Genomic DNA, 15,686 nt, shown 5'->3' with positions numbered 1-15,686 from the left:
TCTATTAAATCAGTGTCTGTTCTCCCCCTCGCACAACAAAGAGAACTTCTCACCGCATGAAATTGCCGCTGAATGGACACCAGAAAGCAGGATTTGCATAATTCCTCCAACGAAACCCTGTCGGGAAGGAGGGGAAGAGGGGCCCAAGAGAACGGATACAATCTCCTAGATTCTGCTGGGGAAGATCTGGTTCCTAAGAACATTCCCCACGAGTGGGGAGGGGGGTGGAATTCTGGGCCTCCCGGAGGACTGGGCGTGGGGGACGGAGGACGACGAGAGAGCATTTCCCCACACATTAGCAGTACCGAAGCAAAGATGGGGAAATGACAATACTGAGGACAGGAGAGTCAGACACAAGGATGAACTGAGGCTAGGGGGCGGCGGGCGGAGCGGAGACACCACACGGGCCACTTACTTTTTGGAGGGGGGTTAAATATATGAGCTAAGCCCTTATGGTCCCGCCGGCCGCCGCACAGAGGGAAACGGGACCTTGGGAGAGAAAAACAGACAAAACACATAGTGTGAGAGGCGCAGCTCCGCCGCCCGGCCCCTCCCGGGGAGCCCCCGTTCACATTCCCTTCTGCCCGCAGGGAAAAAGCCACCCGGGGCGGCCCAAGGTCCCCGAGGCGGGGGTGAAGGGGGAGGTCGAGGCTCTCGGCTAGGCGGCGGCTCCGGCAAATCCCCCGGGAGGGGACAAGAGCGACTTGGCTTCTCATCGGACCCGGTCCCACCTCCCTTCCTCCCCGCCGCGCACACACCGAACACAAATACACACACACCGACCCGAGCGTCGAGGATTAACTCCCCGGCCGCCGCCGCCACCGCCGCCCGCAGAGGAAGTGCAGCCGCTGCCCCCCGCGGCCATGACACCCCACTTGGCTCGGTCAGGCGGACCCGGGGCCTGTGACAGCTCCGGCTCCCTCCGCCCCCATCTCCACCTCACGCCTCGCACACGCCCGAGCGCCCGCCTGCCTGCCGCGCGTGCACGCGGGACCGGGGGCGCGCGCCGCTGCGCGTGGGGGAAGGGTGACGCGGGAGGGGTAGGCGCCGGCGAGAGCGGAGAACGGCGCTGAGCCGAGACCCAGCACGCCCCCCGGACCCGCGCTAGGCTCTGCAGGACCCGCGGCGGCGTCCCGAGTCGAGTGGCAGCGCCGCGGGGCGAGTCTCCACAATAAGCCGGCGGCGGCGCCCGGCGCCAGGAGGGGAGGGAAAGGGGGAGGGGAGGGACCCGCGCTCCCGCCCGAGCCCGCCCCGGGAGGGTGCGCAGAGGGGAGGGGCCGGCGCGCGCGCTCAGGCCCGAGCCCGGGAGAGCCCGCCCGGAGGTCGCGCGCGCCCGCACTCCGGGGGGTGGGGGAGGGGGACGCCCGAGCCAAGGAGGGCGGGCGGGCCGGAGCAGCGATTGCCTCTCTCCCGGCTCCCTCCCACGTCCGGGGTGGCTGGGGGCGGGGCGGCCCAAGGGCTGGAGGCGGCAGGGAAAGGGTCTCACCTACACAGTGAATGAGCTTGTGGCGCCACGAGTCTAGTTCTTGCCGAAAACCGCGTCTCTCAACGGAGCATTGCTGCCGCCTACACACCCTCGCCATCTTCTGCCGCCCGCCCGGCCCTGCCTCCACCGCGGCCCCGCGCACGCCCAGCCGCGTCGCCCGGGGCCGCGCACGCACCCGCGGTCTGGGCGTCGCGACTCCCGACGGGGGTGGCGCGGGGGCAGGGCCGGCTTCACCTCACGATGGCCCCGGGGGCGAACTGGGCGCGCATCTACGGCGCACACAGCGGCGCGCGCCCGGCGGCGCTGCGGTCCCCGCGGTCTTTGGCAGCGGGTACCGCCTCCTCTGCCGCCCGGGAAGGCGACTTCCCACGGCCGGAGCTCACCTTCGACCGTGCGCCGTGGCCGCACTGCCCTCCAAGGCCACGGCTGCCCCTTCCTTTCCCTTCCTGGGGCTTTTGTTTTTTAGACCAGCCCTAGTTATCACTTCTAACCTGCCTATCGCCCGGCACTGTTGCAAGTTCCGTGATAACTGCTTCTCTGAACTTCTCGGTCGAAACTGCTCCTCCCAGGAGCCCGTTTAAGAAGCAGAATTAAGAATAAATGCCCGGATGCCGTGGAAGCACTGAGCCCTAAAGTTTTAAAAGGTAAAAGGGACATGTTCTATAAAGTCATTGGAAGGTTTAAGCAACATTCATAAATCCAGTAAAAATTGAAATCAAGCGTTTTAATGTAAATAAAAAACTAGGAGGTTTCTAGCAAGACTGATCATAGGTAAAATTCTCAAGTTAGCCGATTCGGAACCCCTTCTGTATCTGTGTTGTGTGGAAAGGGGATTTAAGAAAACAGCTCAAGTGAGAATGGAATTTAAAAAAAAAGAAAGACTTTATTAACAATATTCAAAGCATAGTGTTGACATTGGCTTAATTCCGTATTTTCGAAGGGGATTTTCAGGTGGAAACCTGAGATAATTAAATCACCATGTGTAGAGCACTCCCTGTTCCATTTAAACATATAATGCTGATCTTAATTCCTTGACTGTTACTTGAAAGAGAAAAGAGAAGAACGAAAAGGAAAAGGAGAAGGGGCAAGGGAGGGAGGTGGAATACAAAACCGAAAGAAAATAGATCTCTTTTTACCAATAGGCCCAGAACCCTAGGACTCGGGCTTCTTTCCCACCTTTGGGGTTTAAGATTAAGGACAGTGCATTCCCGCTTTTAGATATTTAAATTTAAATTTGAAAACTTAATTTTAATCACTGTAGTAGGCAAAACGAAGTCGTTAAATACTTGGTGTCGAGGATCCCATTGTTGTATTTTCAAAGGTAGCTGTCTTCACTCTCTGAACCAGGCACTTGTGGAATGGCGTGTCTGTCTTTAAAGAGATGGACTAAGTAGGCCTTTTGGGTAGGAGTGGCTTGAGATGTGTGAATAGAAAGGTACCTTCTGCTCCCCAAATCTTAAAAACCAATTATTTTTCCACAATTGTCAAAAGTCCACAATATTTCATTGGTTTAAGAGTACTGTTAAATGAACAAGCTGATAAATCAGGAAGTATTGAATTTGTGTGTACATAAAACTATCCTGAGTGGTGAGAGGAGAGGACAAATATGAAATAAAAGATTTCTAAGGACCACCATCCTGCACATGGGATGGCAGGACATCGTGTGTCATCAATCTGAAACTTCCTTTCTTCACCGCTAGGTGGTAGGTTTGAGTCATTATAGCTCTCGGCCAAATTTCTATGGATTTTGGAGAAAGTCTGTTTCATAAACTCTGAAATAAGTTGATAATGAATGCATTTTTTCACTGACCTCATATATTTTGTTTAAAAATAATCAAACCAAAGGTACTAACTTCCTCAACATAATCTCTTAAAGAAACTCAGAGAGAGAGATTAAGAGGATCCTAGAGACTTCAGAGATCAACTCTATCTAATATGAGGTTTGTATTCTCTAATTTGAGGTATGGCATTGGAAAGCCCAGACAGCTAAAATGACTTGACTACTTTAGCTGCTAGTAGAGAGAGGACAACAAAAGCCAGAAGACAGGTTTCTCAACTCCCAATTCAATGCCATTCCCCCCACTCTGATTTGAATTGCAATTACTGCTCATTTATTTTAGTTGAGAACCAAAATGTAGTGGACCTCTTACAAACGACTATTTATAAGAAAGGATAAGGGGACAAAAATAACTATTATCTATTGAGTACTATATGTTCAGCATTGCAGTTTTATATCATCCCATCTGAATAACAATGCCATAGAGTAGGTGTTGTTTTAACTACTTTTTACATTTTCCAGATTAGAGAGTCAAGACTCAGAGGGGTTAAGTGCCTTTGTCCAAGGTCACAAATCTCCCAAATGGCAGAACCAGAATTCTTTCTAAGATCTCTGACTCCCATACCCTCTGAGTTGTCCTGCAAGCAGAAGCAGGACTCTGCATGCAGGGGATTCATTTTATTCCATGTGAGAGGTGATGTTCCATCACACAATTGAGCAGTGTCACAAACATTTTGAGTTGCTATCATACAGTAGGCAGTATCCTAGGTACTGAGGACACATAGATAACTAAGACATAATTTCTGATCTCTAATGCTTTTGGCTACCCTGGACTCGAGACTTAGCTGCAAACTCTTTTCCCTTCTGGGGGACATATAACAAATACAATACAGTGGTTAAGAAAATAGAATCTGGAGACAGCTTGATTAGAATCTTGGTTCCATCCATTAGTAGCTGCGGGGTCTTGACAAATTAAGTTGTCATCAGTTTTCTCATGTGATAAAGAGGATCATAGTCTAAAAGATGGGGTTTGTGTGAAGATGTAATGAAACAATCATGTACAGGTCTGTATGCATCCCATGATCCAGGGGCTTGAAATCTGAAACAAGTATTTAAGTTTGAGTAGGCTCTTAGCTTTGAAGATTCCAAGAAACATCAGTAGGGATTGGGGAAGTGAGAAGAGCAGGAAAACAATTCAGAGTGCATTATTAGGCAAATTACTACTGTGGGCAACTGGAATTAATCTCTCTGAGGAAGTCTAAAACGTAGTGCCTCAGATTAACCCACCTGAAGGAGGGAACTGGGATATTCACACATAAACCCTCTCAGTCATTGGTTGAGAGATACTCTGGGTCCAAAGAAAGGATTAATTTCCCACATTTATGCCTGCTCTGTTCATAGGCAGAGCAGGTTCCAGGAGCCACAGGAAGCCCTCAGGTACAGAGATGCAGGTGCCACAGATGAAAGTCTTGGGCAGCTCTATACCAAAATAGTAAGGTCTGAGATCATGTGAATGAGATATTAAAACAATCTGCTATACCTGATAATAATCCTGCTCCATTCTGGCCATCAGAATGTGGGCATGAGTGATGTATGCCACTGATGTTAAATAGAATTTGAAGTTTATGAGATATTTTCCCAAATGACAATAGAATTAATTGACTACTTAAAATATTAGCAGTTTCAAAAGGATGTAGGGATAAAATATCAAGATCTTTCAGTGTTATTTTTGAATTTTAAAATGGATTGAGTGAACCTTTTCTCCGTAAACCTTGGCATCATATTCTATGCTGATCTATAGTTACCTGAACACATGGTGTTTTGTTCATCTGGTTTTCAGGAACAAACAAACGGTTCACTATTGTCTTTGTTAGGTGATTGTAAGGGGATGGTGGGGACAAGAATCACCAGAAAGGAGTTATTTATAACTAGATAGCAAATGAAGGTTGTTTCCATGGAAAATGTGTTTCCATTTTGAAGTCCAAAAAGGTATAAAATGCATCTGAATTAGGCAAAATGAAAGTTTAAAACCAAAGGATGTCCTCAAGGAAAAAGTTTAAAGTAAGAAAAAGTTTGGTAAAATCACAGAAAGTCCTTAAGTATCCTTGCTGAGCTTTAGCAAAATGTGCAGGTCAAATTTTTATCTGGTAGTTTTCCCATCTAACAAAAACAGCTTACTGAGCAACCACTCTAACTTGTTTTCATTGAATCTTTTATAAGTGGTTATTCAGAGCCTACTATGTGCCAGCTACCCAAACAAATGGGTGACTTGTTTTGGTCAATGAACTAATTGTGAGCAGAAGTGATACATAAGTTTTCCAGGCTTGGTCATTTCCATGGGTCTGAAGATGTAAGTGCAGACTCATTAAAGCTTTAGATCAACTTCAAGAATGGAAGCAGAACAGATAGAGCTGGACATAGAATTCACATCTGCCCATTCCATACACAATAGTCTTCCGACTCTGGCCTCTAGGAATACTAGATATGATGTGATACTAGGTTATCATAAAGAGTAGTTTCATCGTTGTGGGTGAATCTTAATTTGTTCCTTGCAGTTAATACAGTAATTATTATAAAAAATAATACAGACCTTAAGTACAATTTAGGAAAAATATCAGAGTAACATGAATTTGTGGAATAATGATAGGAGCTACTATTTATTGAGGACTCCAAGCTAACTCATAAACACTTTACTTTCCTTATTTTATTTAATACTTACAACGATTTTACAAGATAAGTACTATTTTTTTTAATTTCATTTTAGAGATGGGGAAAATAAAGCACATAGAGTTTAAATACCTTACTCAAATTCACACAATAGGTAGATGGAAGAATTTGAACTTAAGAGATTTTAGTAATTTGGTTTTTCTCTTTTCCACTGTAGTGCCTCACAGATCAAGGTAAATGCCTTTTCAAAAGTTCAAGCACTATAATTTGTCACTAAAGCTGTGTTATGCTGCATGTCTTAAACAATTACACATGCATATGACTCATTATTTCGCTAGTAGCACAGGTCTATAATTTCTTCTCAAGCATTTTCTTATTGATCCAATAACAGTTCTTCCCAAATTAATTGAAATGCATAAGTAACAAATTCCAAGGTACACACTGTGGAGGACCTGAAATGTTGTAGCTATCATAACATAAAACAAAGAACAGGTCATCTATTCATGGAATGGGTGACATTTCATATTCAGAAGAGGGAGAATAAGTACACTAAAGACATCTTTTCCTCACATTTACTTAAAAAAAAAAGAAAACAATCTCTACAAGTTGCTTGCAGTTGATGTCACCTTAGCATAAAAAAATTCCCCCTTAGATCTCTTCTCAAAAATTACTCTATACATCTCTCTGAAAGCTTTTATTCTCTCAGTCAGATTCTTCCTGACAGACACTCTCCTAGATGCTATGTTAATGATGCCAATAAACTCTAGATGTTCCAAACAGATAATGATGTTGCTGCACAGAAGCTCTTTCATATTGTGTAACACTATTAATTCTGGAAAATTCTATTGGTCAGATTTTTGATCTATCACTCTTTCAGAAAGTTGAGGATACAGTCATCATTAAACCTTTGAAAAGTATTGGATATCTTCTTTGGTAATCAATTTGCTTTATGACCTTCAACAAATCACTTAATTCTCTGGCCCTCATTTTCTATTTCTATAAAAGGAGAAGGTTAGACTAGGAATTCTGAAGTTTCCTAAGAGCTTGTTGTCTAAGTTATTAAGATTTATCAATGTCAAGTACCTGAATGTTTCAAACAAGTAATTTTACATAAATATGATGTATCCTTCTGTTTATTTGGGTCTTTAAAAATTGATCTCCATAATATTCTGTAGTTTTCAATGTGGAGTTTCACATATCTTTCATTAGATTTATTCCTAAGTATTTGATTTTTGAGGATAAGTGGGATATTTTAAACAAATTCATGTATTTGTTTAATGCTGACACATAAATAAATTTTTTTTTAAAATAAACTTTTTGTTTTGGAATAACAGAATAATTTTAGATATACAGAAAAGTTGCAAAGATAATACCCTTCATTCAGCTTACCTTAATGTTAACGTGACCATGGTACATTTGTCAAAACTAAGATATTCACTTTAAAACAATGCTATTAACTACAGACTTCGTTTAGATTTCGGCAGTATTTCCACTAATGTCCATTTTTAAATTTTATTTTATTTTATATTAGTTTCAGGTATATAGCACAATGGTTAGACATTTATGCAATCCCCCAATTAGTCTAGTATTTACCTGGCACTATGCATAGTTATTATAATATTATTGATTATATTCCCTATGGCCACTAATTTTTTTTCTGTTCCAGGGTCCACTCAGGAATGCTACATTGCATTTAGTCATTGTCTCCTCAGGAATGCTACATTGCATTTAGTCATTGTCTCCTCCAGTCTGTGACAGTCTTTCCTTGCTCTTTATGATCTTGAAACTTTTGAAGTGTACTGGTCAGGTACTTTTTAGAATGTTCCTCAGTTTGAGTTTGAGTTTGTCTGATATGTTCTCATGACTAGACTGGGGTTATGGGACTTGGGAAGGAAGATCACAGATGAGGTCCTTTTCTCACTGCTTCATATCAGGGGGTACATGATATCAATATGAGGTAATGCTAACTTTCTTCACTTCATTAAGAGGACATCTGATAAATTAGTTTAGTCATTTTTCTGTCAATGGACATTTAGATTAGTTCCAGCGTGGTACCTGTATTAGGTCGTGATGGTTGTCATAACAAAATACCACAGACTAGGTGGCTTAAACTACAGATATTTATTTTCTCACAGGTCTGGAAGTTTCTCATGAATTTTGATATGTTGTGGTTTTAGTTTAAGTGCAAAATGTTTTCTGATTTCTCTTTTGATTTCTTCTTTGACCTGTGGTTATTTAGAAGCATGTTTTTGTTTCCAAAAAAAAAAAAAAGTTTTTCTATAGCTCTTGCTATTATTGATTTCCAGTTTTATTGCATAGTAGTTGCAGAATATATGGTATGATTTTAATTCTTTGAATTTATTGAGACTTGTTTTATGGCCCAAAATATGGTCAGTCTTGGTAAATATTAAATGTGCTCCTGAGAAGAATGTATATTCTGCTATTGTTGGGTGGAGTCAAGTAGGTTGATAGTACTGCTCAAGTCTGCTATATTTTTTGCTTATTTTCTGTCTACTTAATTATTGAATCTACTTCATTACTGAATTAAGAGTGAGGTACCCTAGAAGAATATGGAAATCCCTGATTGTAATTGTGGATTTATCCATTTGTCTTATGGTCTTGGTTTTCACATGTCCAGAAATTGCTGCCAGATATTGTGTATAAAGGACCACATATGCTCCGGATGATGTTATCTTACATAGTAGAGAATTCAACCTTTCATTCTGAGGGCTAACAAAGGGGGCCAATTATCTAATTTCAATATAGGACTGAGTGTTGAGGGTAGAGTGGACACAGTGAAGTGGGTTAGTTTTGGTTAGATTCAGCCTATCTCTAATTTGTTCTCTTTCCTAGGGAAAGATCTTTCAGGGTTTTTAATTGAGAAATAGGAGTTATTTGTTTTCTGGAAGGATTTCTGGAGATTAAGTTCTGCCTTTACGAGGTTGTCAGTCTGAGTGTTCAGTCTCCTACCCCAAGCAGCTTCAAAATTTGTCATATATCTTAAGGGGATATTCAGACCAGATGCCTCCATTTGACTCCTGAAACATCCAGTTTGTCTCCCTACAGCCCCACTTACATACCAAAATCTCTCCTGATTTCCCTGTTCCCAACCCTGGGACCTTCTACCCCAGGACCAATCCTGTATGCTTAGCCTCTAGCTATAATCAGTAAGTGTCTCCAGGGCAAAAACATCTATAGATCTTCAGTGTCATTTAGCACTTCCTCAAAGGCAATCAACTCTTATCTATTTTAGTTTCAGTCCCTGCCACTCGTAGATACTGTGTTACTCTTTCTTTTCAAATTTATATCTGAATCCTTACTCAGATGTACACTTTGCCCCATTCACTATGATTTCACTGTTTTTGAAATATATATCTGAATCAATTTTCAAACTAATTTTCAAAGTAAATAAGGCATATTTTACCTTATTTACTGTTACTATCCTGAAATACACATGAATCAATTTTCAAAGAAAAGAAAAAAAAAAGCAGTTTTCAGGCTTTTCATTTTTGTCACTATGGGAGGCTAGATACTATAAAGCACCCCTTATGCTAAAACAAGGAGATTCTGGAAGAAGTTAATTTTTAAATATATCATGAGACTTGCAATAAATAAAAATCTTCAAATGAGTAGCCTGGAGGTTGGTATCGCCCTAAGGGTAAATACAGGTATATCAGTGACTCAGTTAATCAGAGTTCTAAATAGACTTTTTGAACTTGAGATTCCTGAATAAGGAAAGTTATTCGGAAAAAAAGCTAAAGTAATCTCAAGATGATAGTTCCTGTTAGCTCCTTGTAGGAGAATTAAAAAATTCCCAATTTAAGCCCGTGAGACCCCCAAAGATAAATATATATGATCTTATAATCAGAGATCAGCACACATAAGAGAAAATAAGCCACTATGACTAAGAGTCAGAACCATAAACAATAAGTTTAGAGCTCTATGGTGTTCAGATATTGGAATTATAAAATAAAATAACTTTGTATGAAATACCGAAAGAAATTTTAAGATGGAATTACAAAACTGATGAAGCAATAAGAGACTATCACAAGTGACTGGGAATTTTTGAAATAAAAATAATGTACCTTAAAATTAAGAATATAATTGTTGACATTTTAAAACTTCATAAAACCATGGGTTAAACAGCAGATTAAACATGGTAAGAATACAATGTAATGGAACATAAGAATATAATGGAAGTTGGATCTAAATAAGTTACCCAGAATATAATATAAGAAAACAAGGAGATGGAAATGATGAAAGTGGGATTGAAAAACATGAAAAATAAAATAATAAATCTAATTTATGGATTTCTAGGGGGACGTATTATGAAACTAAAGAAGAAATATTTGATGAGTTAATGGATGATAATTTTTCAATTCTGATGAAAGATATTAATCCATAAATACCCAAAACATAATTTATAGCAAACTTGATAAATAAAAATAACTCTAAACCTAGATATATTATAGTAAAACTCCAAAACACAAAGATAAAGATATTTTAAAAGCAGCTTAAGAGAAAAAATTATCAATAAAGGAATGACAATTTGACTGCAGACCTCACAACTCAGGTTAAAAAAATATATTTATTGACAATATATTCAAAATGCTGAGAGAACGTAACTGTCAACCAGGAATTAGAAATTAATTGTCCACTTAAAATTATGTACCTAGCCCAATTGTCTTTCAAGTATGAGGGCAGAATAAAGCTATTTTGAGATTAATATCTGAGAGAACCCACCACGGCAGGCCTTCAACAAAATAACTTCTAAAAAATGACTTATTTTAGAAGGAAAATTATCTCTGAATGAAAACCTGAGTAATAGTGAGCAAAGAAATTGGTAAACTTGTAGATAACATTAAATAAGTATTATTTATATGAAATGAAGTTGTTATAATGTCCAATTTGTATGTTTTTTAAAGGACTAAATGAAAACAGTGGATAACAATAATTTATGAGTTAGGAGTAGAGGATTTAGAGGTAGTCTAAAGACTATTATTCAGCAGAGGAGCAGATATAAACTATAGAATTATTAATATAAGTAGGCATGGTAAACTTTTCAAGAATAACTAGTAAAAGAATGAAAATAGAATGTAGACCTTAAAAAATTGTAGGGGAGTAAAATGAAATAAAACAAAAGAACAAATGAAAACAACTTAAATTTTTTTTTAAGGAAAAAATAAGAAAAAATCATGTAAAAACAAAACATACACACAGCAAAAACATTGAATAATAAAAACAATTTCAGATATGCCAATAATGACAATAAATGTAATTAGACTAAAATTCCAGTTAAATTCAGAGATTGTCAGATCTTTTTAAAAAAAAGAATGTCCAGGCTTTTCTAGTCTGTCCGTAATGGAGTACTTTGTGTTAGACTTACTCTTGTGCCATATATTACTATAAAATTGACAAAGTATGTGAAGCAACTGTTTTTAGGCATTGAACAACAGAGTGCTTTTCTATGATCTTTAACAAAATAGACATGAGGCGAGCTCCGTATTCAACACAACTTTCTGCTTAGGCTCCCTTTCAAACCATTAGGCAGGGAGGTTGGAGCCTAAGCAGAGCATATGATCTTGCTGAGCTGAAGAGGCAGAGATCAGAGTTCTAGATTACTGTAGTGGCTGTAATATGTGAGGCTGGGTTAAAGAGAGGAGAGATATGCATTAAAAAAAAATAGCTCAAAAAATATACAAAGTTATTCTCTTAATGGAAACTCAATCTTTGGCTGAATGGTAAGCTGCATGTGCACAGGAAGACATCCACAAGGCCTGGGAGAAAAAAGCTACTTGTAGGTTGTTAGAACAGAGATCCCTAAAGTCACAAAGTACTGGGAGATATTAGAATTCTGACCAGAAAAAGTAAGAGACCTTAATGTTTACTCTGGGACTTGAGTTTAGATTTCAAAAGGTCCATGCGTTAGGAACAGGGCTATTTCATTTATCAAATAAGGGAAATCTAGACCAACCCTAAAAAAGTAAAGCTCTGACAGGATCAAGCTAATCCAAATTAACTGACTTTTAGAGAAAGAAAATAATAAGTCTTAACATTTTTTAAAGGAAGACAACAACATCCAGATGCTCTACAATGTAGCATCCACAATATGCAACATTCAATAAAAATTACTAGGTATGAAAAAGAGGAAAATGTGATAAATCACCAGGAGAGAAAGACAAAAAAATAGAAACATATCCAGAGATGGCAGAGTTTTTTTTAAGGACCTCACAGTAGCTATTATAAATATGTGAATTCTTTGAGGGTAAAAACCATACCTTCTCCCAAGAAAACAGTATAGGGTAATGGCTATGAGTAAAGGCTCTGGTGTTATATGCCTGGGTTCAAAACTCAGATCTGCCATTTGTTAATTATATTCCATTTGAAAAGGTATTTAATTTGTTTGAGCCTTCGTTTACTTAAACTCAAAATGAAAAGAAGAATATCCTTCTTGAAAAATTGTCCTGGGACTAAGTGAGATAATATATAAGGAGTGCCTACCACATAAGAGCTCTGTATTATTACTTATAACACAGCATAGACTGGCTTATTCTAGGTGTCCAATATTTTGAATAAGTAAATAAATGAATGACTGCAGGGGCCATTATCAAGCCCAGCAGGCACTCATGTCTGGTCTGAATGTTGGAAAACAACTGGGGTGGGATTAGTGAGCATTAAGTTAACAAATCCATTCAAGGCATCAAGCAACTGGCCAAAAGGAGAAGGGGAGAGTGACACCTGTGGTCTAGCCTCTTGGGATGAGAAGACAGCCAAGAGCACAAGTTGAATTGAGTAGTCACATTTCAGGGGCCATTTTAGCGGAGGACTGAGGGCCAAACAGTGCTTAGCCCAGCTGGAAGCACCTTCTTGATCTGATGCTCTCTATTACTGATTAACAGTAGGCACCCCTTTTGCCACACCCTTTTGCTCAAACAAAATTAAATATAAAAATAACATAACTTCAGGAAGGACAGTACAAAGTGCAAGTATCTGGTCTGTGGATGAGAGTTGGTGGGGTATAGGCAGCAATGAAAGTTGGGAATCAGAAAACACTTCGTACTTGTTTATTTTGACAAAGAATCAGATCTAAGTTTTCTCTATGGAGTATAAGAAGACAGGGAGGCTTCAGAGCTGAGTGTAGAAATCTGTTTAAAATCCTAAATGTGGGATCACATGGAATCTGAACTTTTTGTGTTACAAACTATGACCCTCAAGGAACTTCTTTTAGCCATGCCTAGAAAATGCCTGAAACTCAGAGGCTTAGTAAGGTTGTGGGAAGAGCACTAGAGGGTGGTAGGGGCCTTTAGTGTTAGTCTGGGCTTCACCGTTAGCTCCCTGTGTATATTTCCTGATCTTTTGGGCCTCAGAGGTAGACCAACTTGGTCAGCATTTCCCAGTGTTTCCCCAGGATGTTAACAGGTATTATGGAAAAAAGAGTTTGGTTAACCAATATTTCCCAAACTGTCATATGTGAACCACTGGTGTTAGATGAGATAACTACAGGAATATCTAGGTTGAAATTGAGATTTTTTTTTTTTCTAGTTAGCTTGGCAAAGGATCCTAACTTTTCCTTTACAATAGTAATCTCAAGTGCCATTTAGAATGAGCCTTTTAAAAGGTGAGTGGATTTAAAGAAAAGAATTAAGTCAATAATAGTACAGATTATCTGCAGATATGGCAAAAGGCATGAAAATGGTATACAATTGACTGAAATTTGAGAAAAGTTCTGTTAAACCAAATTAAATTGGCTTATTGTAGGACTTCTCACAGATTTTGTCATGTTGATGGACATTTTGCCTCTTCAAGAAGAGATTTGGTATCTAGCTTTTCTTTAAGTCATTTGACTATAGACCCCCTCCCCCTTTTTTTTTCTTTAAAATAACAGAGTATCTTGTTAGACTTTTACTCTGGAGATTTTACTTCAGGAAATACTAATGATAAGTGGAGGCGGAGCTTTTAGAGCTGACCTTAGGTTCGTGGTTCCTTCTTCTCCCCTATGTTCACTGGAAAGTCTTAGAAGAAAGTACAGGGATGGAACTAGAAATTCTATTTAAGGAAGTTTCTATAACAGTTAAAAGTACATTAGCCCCTAAATGCAATGTCATATACTGGATAGGATCTTGGAATAGAAAAAGGACATTAGTTGGAAAAAACTAATGAAATCTAATCTGGAGTTTAGTTAATAATAGTTAAAGCTAATAACATATGTCTGGACTTTAGTTAATAATATGTACCAAGGTTGCTTTCTTAGTTTTGACAATGTACCATGGTAATATAAGATGCTAACAATAGGGGAAACTATGGGGTCAGGAGCTGAGTCAGCAGGCAGTGGTTGGAGCTATGAGGTCCAGAAGGCAAATCTGCCAAGCCTGGTAACATTCCCTACCCACTCTTTCACATGGTCTAGCAGTGCTCGACATGAAAGGACTGGGGCTAAGCTGAACTCAAGAGCAAGAGGAATCACATTCCCTCATCAAATCCTTGCTTAGACCCTTCCACATGCCTTCTTTCGTACCGAATTTGGCCTAGGAAAGAGGCCCTGTAAACAGTAAAAGGAGGGGCATTTTTCACCTTCTTCCACATTTTGTTCTGGTTACTCAGATCTCCCAGTCATAGCTTAGCCTCTACAACATTCCTCAACTTCAAATTAAATTTAGGGCCAAAGTCCCCATGGGGCCAGAGTGGATAAAAGTCTCCAGACCAAGAACCTAAGAGTGCTTACCCATCTGAATGCAGAGAACTGTAGGTTGTCAGATTGTGGCCATAAAATCCTCAGCAGGTATTGGTAGATAGGGCAGACAGATTGGGGGGAGGAATGTTCTGGCTGAGAGAGCCTGTGGTTCTGTAATTCTGCTAACCTTCCCCAGAGCCTGTGTCTGGGTGATAAATGGGTGGAGAGGATAGAGAAATTATCTTACTTCCATGTGCAGACAGACTGGCATTTATTGCAGGCTTATCACAAAAGTCTACAAGTTATTATATTTCACAACAAAAAGTTATTGGAGGGATAGAAGGAAAGCAAGACCTAAGAGAAACTGAAAGGGAGATAAGCATCAACAAAAGCAACAAAAATATTTTATGGAAGGCCTCTCTTAAGCTCTCTTCTCAAAGAATTCTGGCCCACCCAAAATGTTAACACAGACTTTTCAAGATAAAATTTATTCTCCTTAATACTAATTAACATGAAAATATGTAATGCATGAGATTGTCCCCAGGGTAGTATCAATGTGGGCTGAAGGAGATAGTGGCAGGAAAGAAGGAGAAGGACATTGGAGAGACCTGGTTTGGACAATGAACTTGTCTGCAAGGTAAAGGCTAAGTGTATTTAGAACCACATATAGGCAAAATTTCACTCTTTTCCCGCTAGTTAGAGAAATGCTATTGCTTCTTTATATATTAATATGTTCCTAGCTACTTTACCAAATTCACTTATTAATTTTAATACTTTTAACCAGTTCTTTTTTGTTTTCTACTACTAAAACTATATTATCTACAGATAATGATTTTTGTTTCTTCCTTTTGATGTTCATTCCTTTCATTTCTATTTCATAGCTTATTGCATTAGGAAGAATTTTTAAAACAGTACATAATATTAATAGTGGGTATTATTATTTTGAAAGAAATGCCTCTTATGTTTCTCCTTTAACTGTATTTAGTTTCACTTAATTGCTCTTTACCATATACCATTTTTCCACATACTGACTCACATCTTCTCCTCTGTCAATTTAACTCCTACTCATACTGCAAATATTATCT

At 39.6% G+C, this 15,686-nt stretch overlaps 1 protein-coding gene across 9 annotated transcripts in view; it reads right to left on the bottom strand.

Moving 5' to 3' along the window:
* Positions 1–1,633, bottom strand: part of LOC105301372 (ligand-dependent corepressor) — a 113,986-nt gene extending 112,353 nt beyond the window's left edge. Inside the window, exons 1-3 of one of the 9 annotated variants that reach the window (XM_023519831.1) lie at positions 1,487–1,615; positions 416–489; positions 54–117 (exon numbers count right to left, since the gene is read on the bottom strand). In XM_023519831.1, coding sequence (XP_023375599.1) covers positions 54–99 — 46 coding nt within the window. In that variant the 5' untranslated portion in view covers positions 100–117; positions 416–489; positions 1,487–1,615. Of the gene's footprint in view, positions 1–53; positions 118–415; positions 490–783; positions 1,193–1,486 lie in introns of those variants that run through there. The other 8 variants (XM_011373982.2, XM_023519832.1, XM_011373983.2 and 5 more) reach the window with 8 other exon arrangements.
* Between the last annotated feature and the right edge of the window lie 14,053 nt (positions 1,634–15,686).

The sequence above is a fragment of the Pteropus vampyrus genome, unplaced genomic scaffold (assembly GCF_000151845.1).
Source record: "Pteropus vampyrus isolate Shadow unplaced genomic scaffold, Pvam_2.0 Scaffold238, whole genome shotgun sequence".
NCBI classification, from domain to species: Eukaryota; Metazoa; Chordata; class Mammalia; order Chiroptera; family Pteropodidae; genus Pteropus; species Pteropus vampyrus.
Note: the sequence above shows the minus strand (reverse complement) of the source record. Positions and strands in the feature narration are given on the sequence as shown.